This window comes from Colletotrichum gloeosporioides, assembly GCF_011800055.1.
Source record: "Colletotrichum gloeosporioides strain Lc1 chromosome Unknown consensus_47, whole genome shotgun sequence".
NCBI classification, from domain to species: Eukaryota; Fungi; Ascomycota; class Sordariomycetes; order Glomerellales; family Glomerellaceae; genus Colletotrichum; species Colletotrichum gloeosporioides.
Window position 1 is genome coordinate 662,654 of NW_025544692.1, and position 17,047 is coordinate 679,700.

A 17,047-nucleotide genomic window follows, 5' to 3' on the forward strand; every position below is an offset into this window, starting at 1 on the left:
GTCGAACACGACCAAAGCCTGTGAACATGTCGAGAATTTCCGATAGATACGGCCCCGAAGTCCAGAAGATCTCAGCCGAAACCCCTATTGAGGACATCATCTACCTTTTGAAGCGCGATGGTGGTGTGTTTGTCAAAGGGCTTGTGGCCGTTGAGGACGTCGACAAATCCTATGAAGAGTGTCGTGAGCGCCTAGAAAGCGACGCTGAGTGGAATGGGTCATTCTTTCCAAGTAAGCCTCATCGGCCTATCAACAGCCGTCTGTCATGTTGCTGGGAGGCTACTCGACATCAACACAGCTCTTGCTGATGAATGGCAGAGGAAACCCAACGAGCGCCAGCCCTCCTTGCTCTCAGCCCCACATACGCCAGAACCCAAATGATGAATCCCATATATCAGAAGGTGTGCGAACACTTTCTGACCACTCGAAACTGGTTCTGGTGGGGCAACGAGAAAAAGGAGTCGGTTTCGAAGCCGTATGTCCACTCTTGCACTGCCATGAGGATTGGACCCGGCGGAAAAGCCCAACCCCTGCATAGGGATGACTACATCAGCCACAACCACCACCAGGAGATAGAGGCATGGGATGATGAACGAGACAAGAACCGAGAGACCGCAGTAGGGCTTTTTGTGGCTGGAAGCAAAGTCACAAAAGAGAATGGAGGCACCCAGTTCATTCCTCGCAGCCACCTCTGGTATGAAGATTTTCAAGCAGAGTCTCGGCGTCGACCGCAGTAGATGCATGTTGTACTGTGCTGATAGTGATTGAATGCTAGGGGCACCGACAGACACTTGCCACCACGAGTCGACGAGTGCATTTATGCTGAGATGGACAAAGGCGACGCTTTCATCATGCTAGCCTCAGCATATCATGCCGGCGGACATAACGTCACAAAAAACGAGAAACGACTGGTTTTCGCGACTTTTTCCATTCGAGGATATCTACGACAAGAGGAGAACCAGTACCTCTCCGTGCCTCAAGATATTGCGAAGAATTATGACAGGCCCATTCAGGAATACATGGGCTACGCCATGAGCGACCCTGCCTGCGGATATGTTGACCAAATGGATCCGATCTTTGTCCTGCGTCCAGAGTTGAAAGGGGACGGAAGGCCAAGCGATTTCTAGGCTTTGGGGGTAAATTATTCGTTCTTTCGTAGTGATTAAAACAATGTTTTGCAAAGCGATTCATTTAAAATGACACTTATAGTGTAACAATGTTTATTTTTCTGTTTGCACGTTCACAATAAGATAAATCTAAAAGAACACCTCAGCCTCTCTCGTGTATTCGAGCCACTGAACTTTACCTTGAACTTGATGAGAATTCTCATAACGCCTCTTGATTCCTACTGCCATAATACAAAACCAGGGCTGGTAATGGTAGAGAGTCACGCAAAGATGGAGAAATTCGACCGCAGCGATGAGACACGGCAATAGGGTACACAGGGATGTTAATTACAAGGGCTCGGCCCGGCAGAAGGGTAAGAAAATAGCGGCAAACCGGAGGTGACGGTGCCGCACAAGGACATTGTGCTGATTCAATTACCCTTAGTCAGACCTCCGTAAACTCCACTAGCGCAGGCGCTCTCGACGCCAGACAGGACGGCCATTTTCCTTCATCTACATTATCTACTCTCGCCACAGAGCCACAGCAAGAGTAACGCTTTACACAGCAGCAAAATCAATCATGCATGGAAAACTTGCCATGGCCAGAGGCTCAAAAGCCGTTCGAAAGGGTAAGTCAGACAAATCACTCGTTGGGATTGCTGCGCTCTGCTGCTGTGGGAAGCACAACCTGCCCCGTCAATTAGCCCCCATCTTCCCCTGCCTCGCAAAGTGGAAGCTATGTCCCGTTTCTACCCATGTCCCAGCTCTAATATTTGGACACATGAATTCCAGACCCGGCATGCGGAACTTGTCGAAAGAAGTGTCGCAAATGCGACAGAACACGGCCGACATGCAATCGATGCAAGTCGAAAGGTCTCCAATGCGAAGGATACCCCCCCAGGTTTCAATTTTGCGAATCGCCGTCCACTGCTATCGCGTCCAACGGCAGCAAAGTTCAGCAACGAGACGAAAATATCTCACATCCCTCAAGGAAGCCCGGTCGGAGCCAAGGCCGAAGTTCTCCGTCGGCCCAAAGCCCCCAGACATCCATATCGACTGACAGTCGCAGTGCGCAAGTTTTGCACCACCTCGTGCATCAGGGCACATCACCGGACGCGTCGACGTCTCCCCATCAAATCTCGGTTGGCCAACCATCACCAGTTTCTTTTACTGAGCGCCACTTCGAAAAAGAGCCTCTGACCGCTCTGAACCGAAACTTGTTGATTTATTGTGAGTCCCATCAAACTAAAAAGCTAGTATTGGGCCTCACAAGAAGTAGTTGACGAAAAGTTGAGCCAACACTTGACAATCGTAGTCAACGAGACCCAAAATCCGTTCCGACTTCACGTGTTACCTCTTGCGCATCAACATGTCGGAGTTCTTCACGCCGTCCTGGGCTTGGCCGCATGCCATATGACTCTGTCCCCCTATGGAGTTGAACAGGTTGATATGGCTACGGCTCTACAACATCGAGTGGCAGCCCTCAACGCTCTGAGTTCGCTTCTCATAAAGGAAGAGATCTACGGACTGGCGGCTGCTGAAGAAGACGCCGTACTGGCAATTATACTGCTCTTGGTCTTGCATGACGTGAGTGTCTTGGCAAATCTAGAATTTGTCATTAACTCCCCCACGTCCCGGATCCGAGCCCATCAGTCACACTAACGTGAGCTAAGATCTGCGAAATGGGCATATCCGCCCATGCCGTGCATCTGACAGGGGTGTCGTTTCTATGCGATAGAGTTGCAGTGGCCTCAAGCCTCGGACAGACGTCAAGCGCTAGCATGTTCTTCCTGTCAGCACTAGCATGGTGGGTTCATCATTCCAGGCTTTCTGAAGACACGCAACATTTCAACTGACATAAGTCGATAGGTTGGATGTACTGAGGGGTTTCAGTGGCGCAGAGAAACTTACTTACTCAGAAGCCGTTCGCCTATGTGTCGTGGCTGACCCAAAAGCACGATCAAGCTTCCACACCTTGGTTGGTTGCCCTCCTGCCGTTTTCCATCGCATAGGCGAGGTCATCGCAGCGGCCAAATGCCACCAAGCCAAATCGATCAGTTTAAACGATTTCGAGCAAGTCTTGCAAGATGCAGAAGTGTTCTTTCGAAATATTAGGCTGGAGGAACTAGATTATCCCAGCCCTGATGCCGAATGGAGAGATCTTGCCGACGCCTATCGCCATGCCTGTCTTTTGCGAGTGATCCGTTGGCCAGACACCTTTTCAATTCCCTGTGAATCTGACAAGGTGAAAGTCTCGGTCAGCGCTATACTAGACGCCAGTTCACGAATACCAATGAGCTCCCCTTTTCACAAACGGTTGCTATTTCCCCTTTTCCTCGCCGCTGTCGACACCTCTACAGGACACCAAATGCATTATGCAACACTATGTATCCAGCAAATCAAGCGCTCAACCGGATTTGAACATGCTGCAATGACAGAAGTGCTTGAAAAGGTTTGGGAAGCTAGGGCGAATCACATTCGTGCCTGGCCTAACATCCCTTGGATGGAGTTTGTAAGTACATTTGACGTCATAAAAAACGACCGGAGAAATACTGAAGCGCAATAAAAGACCTGCTCCGAGGCCCTCAGACAGCAACATGCGTATCTGTTCTTTTAAATCATGGAGTCAAAAGGCATGCGGCCATGAGATACGTGTACGCTGTACGTCGTAATCGGATTTTTGACGAAGAGAGCCGATGTGCGGATGCGGACTGTTGCCATTTTAGGAAATAAAGCACATACAGGACTTTGATGTCAACTTTGTTTCATATTCAAGGCCTGAACGGAGTCTCACTTCCCATACCTTTGGCAATCTACATGTAGATTAGACTCAGACGCATTGCTGACGCCTCGAATTATCACGTCCCACCAGTTATCTCAGTGCTTAAATCTTGAAGCAGACACTCAGGCTGGTTCAGACAGATTACACAGAAGGATAGTAGAAGCCGATAGCAGAGACTTTGATTTTAAGAAGCCGAATGCCTTTGTATGCCATTCTTGGAGTCGTTGAGATAAGACAGTCACCAAGAGGCAACGCTCGTGTCAGTGTCGACACCTAAGTAGGATTCATCGACTCGCTCATTTGAAAGCTAAGACTTGATTGTTCTCAGGGATTCCGCCACCTGATTCGTAAGCGCAAGTCATACAAATTACCTTCGTATCTATGGGGGTCGATTGAACCCCGCATCTTGTAAGAATGAGGGTTGCTAAATTCGCACGATGGTCTTGTATCTTCCCGAGATACATGCGAGATAAGAGAATAGTAAACATGCAAGCAGCCGGAAAAAGTGTTGGCAAGCCGGCTCGCTCAAAGACGATACCATAGCTGGAGCCGTTGGGAGAACAAGCCACACGCGAACAACAGTCCGCACCGTCATGGTTGCTGACAGTTTTTCCTCTTCGGGACGGACAATGCATCTGATCCACCGAAGCCCCAAGGTTGCGTGCCAAGGTGGCGCGTCGCACCAACGGCGTATACAGGTCTACTTTGCTCGAAGTCGACATCTTGACTTTTATTCCTATTGGCTTCAGCCTCCACTCGTGCAAGTACTGCAAGATACCAAGAACTGATGCGATGTATATTTTGGTTCTTTTGTCACATGCAAAGGCGGGGTAATCGAAAGTAGTACAGTTTTGCGTGGGCACAAAAAGTGGATGATTCGGGATGTCGTAAGATCCCACATACTCTCTCAACCCGTCGCTGGAGCTATTTCCGTTTTCGGGCTCGAATCATCCTTCAATACTGGGACGTAATAGGTGATCGCGGTGTCCAAGTATGCTTTTTTGGATTGACTCAACAATACTCAAATGACTGCCTTGCGATTTTGTTATTACCAGATATCATCGGTTGTACCTCGTTCCAAATAGTCCTTTTTCTTCATTCTGCCGCCATGCCCAAACATCCCCTAGACCCTCTATCAGTCGATGAAGTCCGCAAGGCATCGCAGCTCCTTTTGCAGGAGTTGAACTTGCCACCAATGAGCATCCGCTTTAAGGTGGTTGATCTGGCAGAGCCGCCCAAAGACGAGGTTCTCGCCCACCTGCAAAGGGGGAACCGGGTACCGGATCGCAAAGCTCGAATTTATTACCACCAAAAGAACTCGAAAGTTCTCACAAAATCAATTTTGAATGTCTCTAGCGGCATTATAGAGACCACCGAAGAACTTCCAGACGTCCAAGGCCCAGTGGACTGGGTAGAATACGACCTCGTGACTAAGGCCTGCAACAAGCACCCGGCAGTTCTTGCGGAGATTGCAAAGTTGAAAGTTCCACCAAGGTATGCCAAATGGGAATGTCCTAGAACAATGTAGACTGAAGTTGCTGGATAGCGCCCGAATCGTGAACGATCCTTGGGCATACGGCACGGATGACCCTTCCGAAAGAAGACGACTTTTTCAATGCTACATGTACTTGGCCCTGAACGACGACGAGGAGGCAAATCACTATTCAACTCCGTTACCACTTGCACCTATCTTCGATGCACATACAATGGAGCTTGTGGATCTTCAAAGACTTCCGCTCGGCGTTGGCGATGAACTTGATACCGAAACTCAGCCATGGACACCAGTCGAGCCTGTCGAATATAGTGCCAACATACTCGGCACGGAAGCACTACGCAAAGATCTGAAGCCTTTGCATATTATTCAACCTGAAGGCCCATCTTTCCAAATCGACGATCGAACTGTACTCTGGCAAAAGTGGCAATTTCAACTGGGATGGTCACTGCGAGAGGGTCCCGTTTTGCACGATGTGCGGTACGGCGAAAGATCTCTTTTCTACCGAGTGTCCATGAGCGAAATGACGGTTCCTTATGGCGATCCTCGAACCCCTTACCACCGAAAGCAGGCCTTTGATCTTGGTGACTCTGGGTTTGGGCTGACATCCAATAGCTTAGCTCTTGGATGCGATTGCCTCGGCCACATCGCCTATTTCGACGGAGTACGTGTCTCGGCTACCGGAGACCCTGTCCTGATGCCGAATGTGGTTTGTATGCATGAAGTCGATGACGGCATTGGCTGGAAGCACACCAATTTCCGCAACAGCAAGTCTTCAGTGGTACGAGACCGCAAACTTGTCATTCAATGCACGTCGACTGTTGCCAACTACGAGTACATTTTAGCCTTTGTGCTTGACCAAGCCGCTAATCTTCACATCGAAGTGCAAGCAACAGGTATCTTGTCTACCATGCCAATCCGTCCAGACCTCAGCGTATCCCCGTGGGGCACGGTGGTAGCTCCTGGGGTTCTTGCTGTAAATCACCAACATCTTTTCTGTGTACGCGTCGACCCGATACTTGATGGCGAAAGGAACAATACAATCGTGCGGGATGATTGTTTGCCCGTTCGGGGTAATCCTAACCTTGACCCTTTTGGATGCGCATTTCGCGTCAAAACCACTCCAATTACGAAGCCTGGCGGCTATGACCTAGACCTCTCGTCCGGTCGCACGTACCGAATCACGAACCCATCCCGCGTGAATGAGATATCGGGCAAGCCGGCTGGATACAAGCTTCATGCAGCACCTAGCCAAATGTTGATGATGGGACCTGAGACATTCAATTATCGGCGGGGAACTTTTGCATCCAAACCCATTTGGGTAACACGATACCGAGATGATGAGTTATGGGCCGCAGGGGAGTTCACCAATCAAAGTCGGGAAGACACTGGACTTGCAACGTATGCAACGCGAGACGAAAATGCCGAGAATGAGGATGTCGTACTTTGGCATTGTTTTGGACTGACCCATGTCACTCGGCCTGAAGGTTAGTTGCCCCTTCTTGCTGCCGTTCCTGACCACATAAGAGTTTGCTTAAGAATTATGGACTCTGATACGACATAGACTTTCCTGTCATGCCCGCTGAGAAGCTATCTTGCACATTGAAGCCGACAAGCTTCTTTCGCAAGAATCCCTCAAACGATGTTCCGCGGTCCGAGCAGCGCTATAACAAATCAACTCTTCATACGGCAGCGGATGGATCCTTTCCATGTTGCCAAGCAGCAGGCACGCAATGAGGAGAAAGATCGCCGAGTCGGATCGAAAGAAGTGAAGCAGGCAAATGTCCTGAAACTGCTGGTTTTGTGTTTTGAACTTGTAATTTATGATGTCTACGTTGAGATTGAGAACTTTTGCGACACGACTATGATATGCAAGTTGTGTCACATCTTGCAGCTCAGTGGCGACAGATTTGTTTTCGTTCTTCCTTGCTAATCTGCAATAAGTAACTATTGATATCAAGCATGCGGTACCCTCAGTGTTATGAACTCGATGTTCCACTAACCATGAGTTTTCTGGATCGAGAGGACTAAAGCCTAAGCTCGAGACAAGCGCCTCACATGTCGTAGTTTCGGCAGCGCGCTGGAAATAGCGTCTCCGGCCCAATTAGAAAACATTGCCAGAGTAGTTTGAGCCAAGTGCAGATGAACCTGTCAAAGTGAGTCGCATCCATAAAACGCAAAAATGTGATTCAGAATAACACAAGTTCACGGTCCTTAAGCGCTGCGAAGAACTTTTCAGTCTGATACGATGTAATACTAGGCAACATATTCGATATGACATTGGACTTTCGCCTCTGGAACTGTTCTGAAAGCATCGGCTGCTTCTTTGAGAGGCGCGGTGGAAGGCGGGAGCCCCTGCCCTATCGCCGCTGAAAAATAAGACCAACCACGTCGCAGACTTGTGCATCGATCTGCTACAGCAGCCCTGAACTGAGAGACCCGCCTGCAATGTTTTCGTCCACAGCATCCCGCACAGTCTTTAGAAGCTCGCGACAGGTGAGCCCCAAGCCGAAATAATTGAGCATGATTCCAGGAACTTCCTCGTCGACAGCCATGCAAACTTGATGGGTGAGCTGGACTGGACTAAGAGATCTTATAGCCGCCTGACACACCCAGTGTCAGCCAACAACTCGTGCAAGATCATACGAAATCGAGTTATCACGCACCTTTCTCTTGTTCTTGATCGAATCTTTTTCATCATTCGTGCTTGCGGACTCAAGTTCCCGATTTCCGTCGGAATCGTGTTTCTTGTACCATCCACTGCTGTTGAGAATGAGATCAACCACTTCGACACCCAGCCCTCTTGTTGCAAAAGTGGAACCACAATTGCTAAGCAGCAATTGCACCTTATCTTCGCAACTCCTCTTGAATCCGAGTCAACTAAGAACGTTTGAGCAAAGGCCATAGATGCCCTAGCCTGGTAGTTGATCGTTCTGATACCAGCCCGAGACATCGGAATCTTTTTGTTCTTAGTGCTGCGATTTGGTAACCAATGCGTCGCTGAGATTCCCTTGGTAAGTGCAAAGTTTTTGGAATAGGCCTCAAGAGATGTCGGAGGATTCCCCAAAAAGAATGCCGAGTTCCCTTGGATCTTCGCAATGAATCCAAGGTCCGCTCTCTTCTCCTGTTCCTCAAGGATTCCCTCTTGTCGCAGCGCTTGATACAGCTGGACAGCATGCATCAATTTCCCTTGGATACGAACTCGATACCAAGCCGGTGGAAGGCTGTTCTTATGTCGTGAACGTGAAGATCGCAGAACATGGGATTGTAACTCAAGAAGTTGGACGGCCTGGTTGGCAGACCACTAACTTGCCGTATGGTGTTGAAGATATCTTTATCTGAGCCCCACTGGTCCACCGACATCAGGAGATCATCAATTGCCTCCTTGAAGTGGCGACCCTTCTTAAGCTCTGGTGCTTCTCTGACGACATCTCCAATTGAATTCGTGATCCTCTTCAAATATTCCCCGCCTCTGCGGACTTCAGAACCAAGAGATTTGAGGACGTCTAGGTAGATCCGTGCACCAAATGCAAGCCAGACACCGGGGATTTTCTTCGTCTGCATCTTTTGCTTGAAACCTTTGACGAACTCGTCTTGAACTTGAATGCCCTTGAGTGTCGTGACGATGACATGCATGTCCGCAAAGAGCTCCAGTAGAGCCGCTTTATCCTCTTGCCAACGCTCCCGGTCGTCTTCAGCCTTGTGATCGTCTCTGTACCAGCCGAACTTTCCATTGCAGGAAGGACACGTGTCAGAGAGACCCTGTCCCTTGTAAGCGTTAAGGAGGCATAGAATGTTATAGAGGAAAAAATTAGTCTCAGCGTAGCACCTATAGTTGTAGTCATCGGTTGGTTGACGTTTATCCTCAGGATGCAGCCCCTGAGCCGCACATGCGCCCCCAAACACCATCGGGATAAGTTCTTTCACCCCACCAAGCTTCTTCAGCTGCGTGGAAACCTCTTCTTCCATGCTATGAGCAAGCTTGATGGCTGTGTTTGTAGCTACCGCAACGGCAGCAAGATCTCTAGATCCAGCCTGATATTGTTGCCAAAGGCCCAGTACTTCCTCACGAAGTTTGAAGAAATCCGCCAGAAGTGTCGACAAAATGGAAAGAGATTCCGTCTGTGTGTCTTCTTCCTCAGCCGCGTACTCAACATCGCCGAGACTGGGGAACACTGCGTCTGGAGCAGATAAGAACTCATCAGAGGGTTCGTAAATACTCAGAGATTCAAACATATTGCCATGTGATCATAGAAATAGCAACGATGTGGATAAAAAAGGCGGTCTGGCGAATATACATACATATGGAGGTCACGTGTAACTACGCGCTCTTCGAAAGCTTGTATCAAATGTGTCACTATTGACACCAATAATTGTAGTTGAATTTTGAGATGGTATTGAAGTTATGCTATAGCGATTCCAGTGGTATCACCCAATTCTGCGAATAAAACCGCCTTTTTCTTTTTGTTGATATCGATGGCATATATACCACCAGACAGGTCGGTCACATACACCACGCTCGCGTTCTTATCCAAAGCCAAACCGATCGTCTCATGCAAGCGAATTGCTAAAGTCTCAATCTTTCCTTCCAGTTCCACATTTGCTCGGTTGAGAGAGTTGCCAGTGGGGGGATCTCCGCGATCTGTCCAGTAAAGCATACTAATCTCTTCGTCGAGTTCAAGGTCAATCGGCTCCGGCAGCTTTTCAAAGACCACTTCAATGTCTCGGACCAACACGCTGGCGCCCGAAGCTGGCTCGATCGGCGCTCGAAGAATACGACCCTGGTTGCCCTTTGATGGACCTTTTTGAGTCCAGTAGAAGAGGCCTCGCCGCTCATCCACGGCAATGCCGACGCACCACCTTGATTGATCTAGCATATCTGCCTCGGTATTCCCCGTCGAAATAAGAATCTCAACCTCAGAACCATCGAGATTTGCTCGCATGACTTTCATGCCTTCTCTGTCGCACCAGTACAGCTTCTGGCTTCTCTTCGCGATGGTGATTTGTTTCGGTGTGAAGACACCTGAAGTTCCCACAGGAATAACAACTCTCCTGTCAGATCCATCCAAGTTGGCCCTTTCGATAGAACCGCTGTTGGATTTGAAGCTTGATCCCATGTTTGTCCAGTACATGTGGCCGTTTGCATGGTCTATGGCAATGCCATCCGGAAGAGTATCAATATTATCAATAATCGTTCGAAGGTCACTCCCATCTGGAAGACAAGATAATATGCGTCCGGCCCGCGTGTCTTGACGAGGATGCGACAAATCCGTGTCAAGGATGTAAAGACGTTGTTGCGGTTGTGAGCCCATTGTTACTAAGTGTTTGAAATAGGCAGTGTTAAAAGAATTGAGTTGACAGCCGTAATGATAATCGTAATGAGTGAGACCTCCAGGCATAGAGAAGAACCAAAACAAGAAGTCGTTCCGTGCGAAATATTCATTTAAGAAGACCACTCGTAAGTTGCGCGGCCGGTGTCTTTCCAGACGGAAGACCCATTCGAGAGTAGTTCTACAAGTCGGGTTCCGTCTTGTAGAAAAAAAAGTTTTCAATTTGCTGGTTGCGAATGAATCACCAGGCAGCCCGCTAACGGCAACTTATGGTTCCGTCCGTTACTCGGATTTCGCACCTCGGTCTTCACGATATACCCACTGTCACAGAATGCGGCGGATGCCTTCCTAGTTGCGCGGCGAAATTCCGCGTGGCCCCGCCTATATACATGGATGCCCCTGGTCAAGGCCCTCACGTGGGACGTCATTGCCCAGTTGTGCCATGCCCATGAACCCCTCGCGTTTCGGTGCGGTCCTCAGTGCCATTCAAAATTCAATGCGATGCCGAAAACTATCTCGGAGGAAGGTTCAAGTCAATTGCACTCTCTACATCAATTAGCAACAACCACTAGTGTCTAGTTGTGAAGAGAGGTGAGTGAAAAGAGAAAGGTGAAGACGAGAATACTGAGGAGATCGTGAAAAAGTCTCTTGATAAAGATGATATATCAATTATAGTCTAACACTGATACACACTCTCACATGTCTATGACTGCTTGTCGGTTGACGCATAATCATCCCACTCTTTCCGAATGTTTAGCAATCTGACAAGTTCCTCGTCACGCTGCTTAGCCAACTGCCGATACTCCCTCCCAGCAACCCCGTTCATTGTTCCTTCCACCCACTTTTGCTTCAACTCATCTGTCACTTCAGGATCTTTGGGCGCATACCAAGTCATAAGGGGACCTAACAGATGGTCCGCCATATGCTTGATCCCGCCTTCGCCGCCCCCCAAGTGAAGCAACATGCTGGGACCCATGACACCCCACCGAAGGCCTGGCCCAAAGCTCATAGCTTTGTCGATGTCTGCTACATTGACAATGTCCTCCTGGAGAAGATACATGACCTCTCTTACTAACGCGGCTTGTAGTCGGTTGGCAACATGGCCCACAACCTCTTTCTTGACATGCACTGGCTTCTTCCCCATGCGCTCGTAGAAATCCATCGTCTTTTCCACAGTCGATGTGGAAGTTTTGTTCCCCCCCACAACTTCGACAAGGGGAATGAGATGCGGGGGGTTGAAAGGGTGGCCCACCACGCATCGCTCCGGCCTCCCGGAGGGACCCATGCCCTCTTGAATACTCGAGCATGTCAGACCGCTACTACTCGTTGCGATGATAGTATTGGGTCGGATGATTTTGGCCATTTCCATGAATAGCTTTCGCTTGAAATCAAGCTTTTCTGGCCCATTTTCTTGTACGAAGTCGGCATCTTTGAGGGCTTCGCGCATGTCCGTTGTAAACGTGATCTCAGTCGCTTTGACATCCGATTTCTTCGTCAACCCCAATGACGACAGAACTGGCAGTGCGTCGGTGACAAGATTGCGGAGGAAAGTCTCCGCGGCTGGGTTGATGTCGAAGGCAACAACGGAGAGTCCTTGGGCTAGGAACAGTGCCGCCCAAGACGCACCAATCGACCCACAGCCGATGATGGCAACGTTGTGAATGTCAGGCATGATGAAGAGAACGCTGGCGTGGTAGCAAAGGATGTGATTGGTTGATTGCAGACTTTGCAACTAGGCAGTGATACGGAAGGTGTGCTGGTGATTCGAGAAACGTGGTGGTAGTGCTAATGGCACGACCGTGACGCAGGCAGCAGGGCACAGAAAGGAGGTTTTTATGAATTGGGAAAAAGTAGCAGAAGTCGGATGAAAAATTGAGAACAAGATTAGATAGTCAGTTGATTTAACGAGGGAATGAAGGTTACTTGGATATTTCAGATAGCTACACGGACGGAAGCCCCGAAAGTAACGACGTAGTCCGGGCCGATCCCGGTCGCGAGAGCGTGGAAGCTCGGCATGTCTTCGCGACCCACAACGCCGATGTCCCCGCGCTAAAGGTAGGTAACGGGCCTGCAGTCTAGTGGGGAGCGTGGCAGAATTCCGCCCGCGGAATTAGGGCGGCGGGCCTGCGACTCGTGCGCCATCTCCGGATCACCAATCTTGGCGATTCCAGCTCCCTGTCCGTGGAGTTTCCAGAAAACTTCTCTTGGCCCGTGACAGTCTCATTGTTTTGCGGCAACGTCATTCCTGTTCTTTTCACGCGTTAGTCTGGTGTCTCGACCGCCGGCACTCGCGTCGACCAAAAACGTCCGACTTGCGTACGCCTTGCACGAGACTCAGACCTGGTTCACGTCATGCTCCGGGATGCACTGCCCCACATCATCGGTCCTCACGGCGTTCGCAGCCCTGATGGACGCAAGGGTCTTCCGACAGCGGCTGTTCCAATCAATCCGCACCGGTCACCGAGATATCTTCGTCTTTACTCCGTTTCCGCCATTGTCAACCAAATTCCCACGGATGACCCGCCCTCACACGTCTTTGAGTATAAATCGAATAACCCCGCCTGGTCTTTAGCTTCCCAATATCCTTGGACTCTTAGCCATTGCAACTTGCAAGCCTTATTCTGCTTCATCGTATCCTTTTCTTTCCTTCTCGAAACCATTCCAAATACAAATCATAAATCATGACTGTCGAAAAGATCCCCGACATCTACGGCCCGGGTACCTTCACAGATAAAACATTCACCTCTGTGCCAGAAGACACCGAACGCATCTTTCGTCTTATAGCCAGCCAGACTCCCGGCTTCACACAAGATGAAAGGATTCTCTCCAAAGTTCAATTTACTGGGGAGTCGTACCCTGTCATCCCCGGACCTATCAAGGCGACTTCGGTGGCTGCAGCATTGCATGCTATGACTGGCGTCTTGGCCGACGAAATTCTTGCTCTCCGCGACGCCAAGAATGACGAGCGTCAGATTACAGTCAACACCACGCACGCCGCCATTTGGTTTGGCTGCATTGCGATTGCTTTCTTGGATGGCGTTGATGTCGTGAGCCTGGTTAAACAGGGCAAGTTGAAGGAGTTGCTTCCCGACTGGGAGCGAGGATGGACCGACACTCCTCTCAAATACCGCGCCACCGGTCTGTACCCTACAAGCGACCCCGAGGTTTGGTATTCGCTTCATGGGAGCATGAATGCCGAGCCGGTCCTACGATCTATTGGTGTAGACCCCTCTACACCCGCCAAGACGCCGGAGGAGGCCGCCCGGCTCATTGCCCAACACACATCAAAGCTCAGCCCAGAGAAGATGGAGATGACAAATCTTCTGAACGGATTCTGTGGCAGCATGTGCTTCACGCCCAAGCAATGGCGTGAATCGGAGATGGGACGTTCGCTGTCGAGACATCCCTTGGTAAACGTTCAGAAGCAAGAGCAGGCCATCCCAACACCTCCGGTGGACTTTCCGCCTCTGGACCCCAACGACAAGCGTCCTCTAGCTGGAGTCAAAGTTGTAGAGATGACTCGTGTCATTGCCGGCCCGCAGATTGGAACAATTTTGGCTGCGTACGGAGCCGACGTGATTCGTGTGAATCCTCCACACTTACCAGACATCAACATCATGCAGTTGACCTTGAACGCTGGAAAACGAACAATCGCCATCGACCTACGCAAGGATGAAGACGCCGCAATTCTCAAGTCTCTCGTCTCGGACTGCGATGTTTTCATTCAGGGTTTCCGCATCAACAAGATGCCCAAGTTTGGTCTTGGCCTCAACGATCTGCTTAAGATGGCCGGTGAGCGCGGCCGTGGCATCGTATACGTCAGCGAGAACTGTTTCGGCCCTGACGGCTACTATGCTGAAAGACCCGGTTGGCAGCAGATTGCCGATGCTGCCGCCGGATCTGCTTATGTGACAGGAAAGTCACTAAAGCTGTCCAACAACGAGGCAGTTCTTCCGAGCTTGCCCATTTCCGATATGTCAACCGGTGTCCTCGGAGCTGTTGGTGCCATGTTGGGCCTGAAGAGACGGGCAGTTGAGGGGGGAAGTTACTATTCGCATGCCAGTCTGACTGGTGTCAACGCTTACGCCCTGACCGAAGAGGTTGGGCTTTATCCCGAAGCCACTGTGGAAGAATGCAAGCAACGCTTCCAGTGGGGTGAAATGAGAGGATCACACCACGTACTAGATCTCCTTGTCACCGTGTGGAATGGATGGCAAAGAGTTCTTGGGGATTATCTGCAGCCCGAGAGTGACTGGTTTCAAAGCTTTCACGATAGCGCTTTCAACAAGAAGACGTTAAGCATTCTGAAGCCTGTGGTTAAGTTCAAGGGCGAGCAAGACACAACTCCCGAATGGAAGACACCGAGTGTGCCCTATGCAAACGAGAGGGCAGAAACAGTCAAGTTTCTTTGATTAAAGTAAATTAGCCACATACTTGATTATATGTAATGGGAGCATGATGTCTTCTTGTATCAGAACACCATTGATTTCTTTACTGTGACTACAATATCCCCGGCGTCACTGCAAAGCACTTTGTTGTTTGAACTAGGAATGCTATCTCTGAGTCCGGATCAACATCTGTTGGCTCTACCTATCCCCGCCAAGTCGTCGTTGAGCAGAGTATCCTTCTCAAATCCATTGACAACTTGGTGAAGCATCGCAGCGGATATCTCTTGGACACAAATGCTTGGCAAGGATGCAACCCATTTTAATGCAAACCCCATTGCCATCTTCATATAATCATTCGGTGCAGTAATCCAACCAGGTTTTGAAATGCACACTTCGACTTTTGGTCTGTGTTCTTCCGCGAGTGCGAGAATAGCACTTTCAGCTTCGCCCTGTCAATTCGAACTTGGTTAACAAATGACCTTTCGACCCTCAACGGAAAATCGGGAGAGAAGAGGAGGGCAAAATCGGATCAAGCGTACTCGTAACAAGGAATATCTAGGCTTGAAACTAGGAGTCTTGGTTTGGTCACGCTCCGAGGCGATGCCGCTCATGTACACAAATCGAATAGGCTTCGAATTGGGGCCGAATGCTGCCTCAGATCGCGCATCAATCATGGCCTTTAGAGCCACAAGAGGTGAGCGGAGACAAACGCGTTGAACCTCATCCCACTCATAGGCATCGGATCTTGACGGCGTGATTGCTACTGTCCTATCCGATAGACGCAATATATCGTCAGCGCTTTCTGTGCAAGACCGTGACGTTGTATTCATTTTTCCAAATGGGGACAGGGAAGATAGAGGTAGGCTAGAAGAATGATTCACGACATGATGGAACCCACCAAATGCAAGCATCGGCATTCGCGAAGGCTGCTTTCTCGTCGTCAGAGTAAGTGTCATAAGATCCAACCACAACAGTCGTCAGCTTTGATATCTCGGCAGCAGATGGACCTCCGTTTCCAATGTCCACGGGGCGTCTGGAAAGAGCTATTATGGATGTGATGCTGGGCAGCCGCAAGCTCTGGCGGACGAGCTCCGTTCCCACAAATCCGTTTGCTCCAGCGATAACAAGCTTCATTTTAGGCGATGCTGGCTCCAAGGGTCTTTATCTTTCGGATGAGGCCAGAAGATATAAAGCAGGCTGGGTCAGGAATTCTGGTCTGAGAAGCGGGGTTAAGAAAGTCAACATGCTTATGGAAGCCATCTATAATCCAGTAAGCACTAGCGAATCCTACGATCTTTTGTCATCAAAGATAACAACTATTAGACTTATATAACGAGAATCCCTAGCATATGCCTAAAACCACTTATTATTATCATTATTATTATTAAAGACAGGGTGTCTAGATGTCTTATTAAGGACTAGTCATCTTAGTGAGCGTAGTTCTCTAGCATTATACTATTATACTATTATGACAGCAAAAGTTTCCGTCTGTGAATTCCAGTGTTAGCACTGACGCTAGGGCCACCTCCGGCCTCTTGGTGCGCTGTGAAGCCGCTTGGCGATAAGGATATACGGCCTGATGGTCTAGTGGTACGATTCTCGCTTTGGGTTATTGTCCAGTAACAACTGCGAGAGGCCCCGGGTTCGAACCCCGGTCAGGCCCTTTTTGGGGGCTTTTTGCTTGTGACACCTTGTGATTTCCCTGTATAATTTGCCCTCAGCGATTCAGGACGATGAAGTCAATCTTTCAGGCAGTATTAAGCTTGTGAATCTTACTGCTAAGGCTTTATAAGGTATTACCGCCCTTCGTTCTAGACTTAAGCATCTTGATTTCATTTATCTTTCTTCTTCTTCTTCTCCTTTTTGTTTTTTTATCACGGCGTACTGTCACTGCATAGCTCAGCCACCAGTAAGGAAGTCCTAAGCAATGGAATAAGGTGTTGTTGACG

General features: G+C 49.4%; 7 protein-coding genes across 7 annotated transcripts; 4 read left to right on the forward strand and 3 right to left on the reverse strand.

The window, feature by feature from the left end:
- Positions 1 to 26: 26 nt before the first annotated feature.
- On the forward strand, positions 27 to 1,127 carry GCG54_00005913 (Dioxygenase swnH1; the record flags this gene model as incomplete). Its single annotated transcript, XM_045405928.1, has 3 exons — positions 27 to 231; positions 319 to 694; positions 776 to 1,127. The coding sequence occupies 3 exons, from the start codon at positions 27 to 29 to the stop codon at positions 1,125 to 1,127; spliced, it is 933 nt and encodes a 310-aa protein (XP_045264326.1).
- Positions 1,128 to 1,704: 577 nt separating this feature from the next.
- On the forward strand, positions 1,705 to 3,672 carry GCG54_00005914 (uncharacterized protein; the record flags this gene model as incomplete). The annotated part of the gene is made up of 5 exons (XM_045405929.1): positions 1,705 to 1,735; positions 1,899 to 2,336; positions 2,386 to 2,693; positions 2,780 to 2,913; positions 2,976 to 3,672. The coding sequence occupies 5 exons, from the start codon at positions 1,705 to 1,707 to the stop codon at positions 3,670 to 3,672; spliced, it is 1,608 nt and encodes a 535-aa protein (XP_045264327.1).
- Positions 3,673 to 4,996: 1,324 nt separating this feature from the next.
- On the forward strand, positions 4,997 to 7,117 carry GCG54_00005915 (Copper amine oxidase 1; the record flags this gene model as incomplete). Its single annotated transcript, XM_045405930.1, has 3 exons — positions 4,997 to 5,382; positions 5,435 to 6,867; positions 6,945 to 7,117. 3 exons carry the CDS (start codon positions 4,997 to 4,999, stop codon positions 7,115 to 7,117), a joined length of 1,992 nt encoding a protein of 663 aa, XP_045264328.1.
- Positions 7,118 to 8,560: 1,443 nt separating this feature from the next.
- GCG54_00005916 (uncharacterized protein) lies at positions 8,561 to 9,616 on the reverse strand (the record flags this gene model as incomplete). The annotated part of the gene is made up of 1 exon (XM_045405931.1): positions 8,561 to 9,616. One exon carries the CDS (start codon positions 9,614 to 9,616, stop codon positions 8,561 to 8,563), a length of 1,056 nt encoding a protein of 351 aa, XP_045264329.1.
- Positions 9,617 to 9,783: 167 nt separating this feature from the next.
- Positions 9,784 to 12,382, reverse strand: GCG54_00005917 (L-carnitine dehydrogenase; the record flags this gene model as incomplete). Its single annotated transcript, XM_045405932.1, has 2 exons — positions 9,784 to 10,697; positions 11,491 to 12,382. 2 exons carry the CDS (start codon positions 12,380 to 12,382, stop codon positions 9,784 to 9,786), a joined length of 1,806 nt encoding a protein of 601 aa, XP_045264330.1.
- A 1,009-nt stretch (positions 12,383 to 13,391) lies between these two features.
- On the forward strand, positions 13,392 to 15,122 carry GCG54_00005918 (Succinate--hydroxymethylglutarate CoA-transferase; the record flags this gene model as incomplete). The annotated part of the gene is made up of 1 exon (XM_045405933.1): positions 13,392 to 15,122. The coding sequence occupies one exon, from the start codon at positions 13,392 to 13,394 to the stop codon at positions 15,120 to 15,122; it is 1,731 nt and encodes a 576-aa protein (XP_045264331.1).
- A 158-nt stretch (positions 15,123 to 15,280) lies between these two features.
- On the reverse strand, positions 15,281 to 16,232 carry GCG54_00005919 (uncharacterized protein; the record flags this gene model as incomplete). Its single annotated transcript, XM_045405934.1, has 3 exons — positions 15,281 to 15,547; positions 15,638 to 15,866; positions 15,997 to 16,232. The coding sequence occupies 3 exons, from the start codon at positions 16,230 to 16,232 to the stop codon at positions 15,281 to 15,283; spliced, it is 732 nt and encodes a 243-aa protein (XP_045264332.1).
- Positions 16,233 to 17,047: the final 815 nt, after the last annotated feature.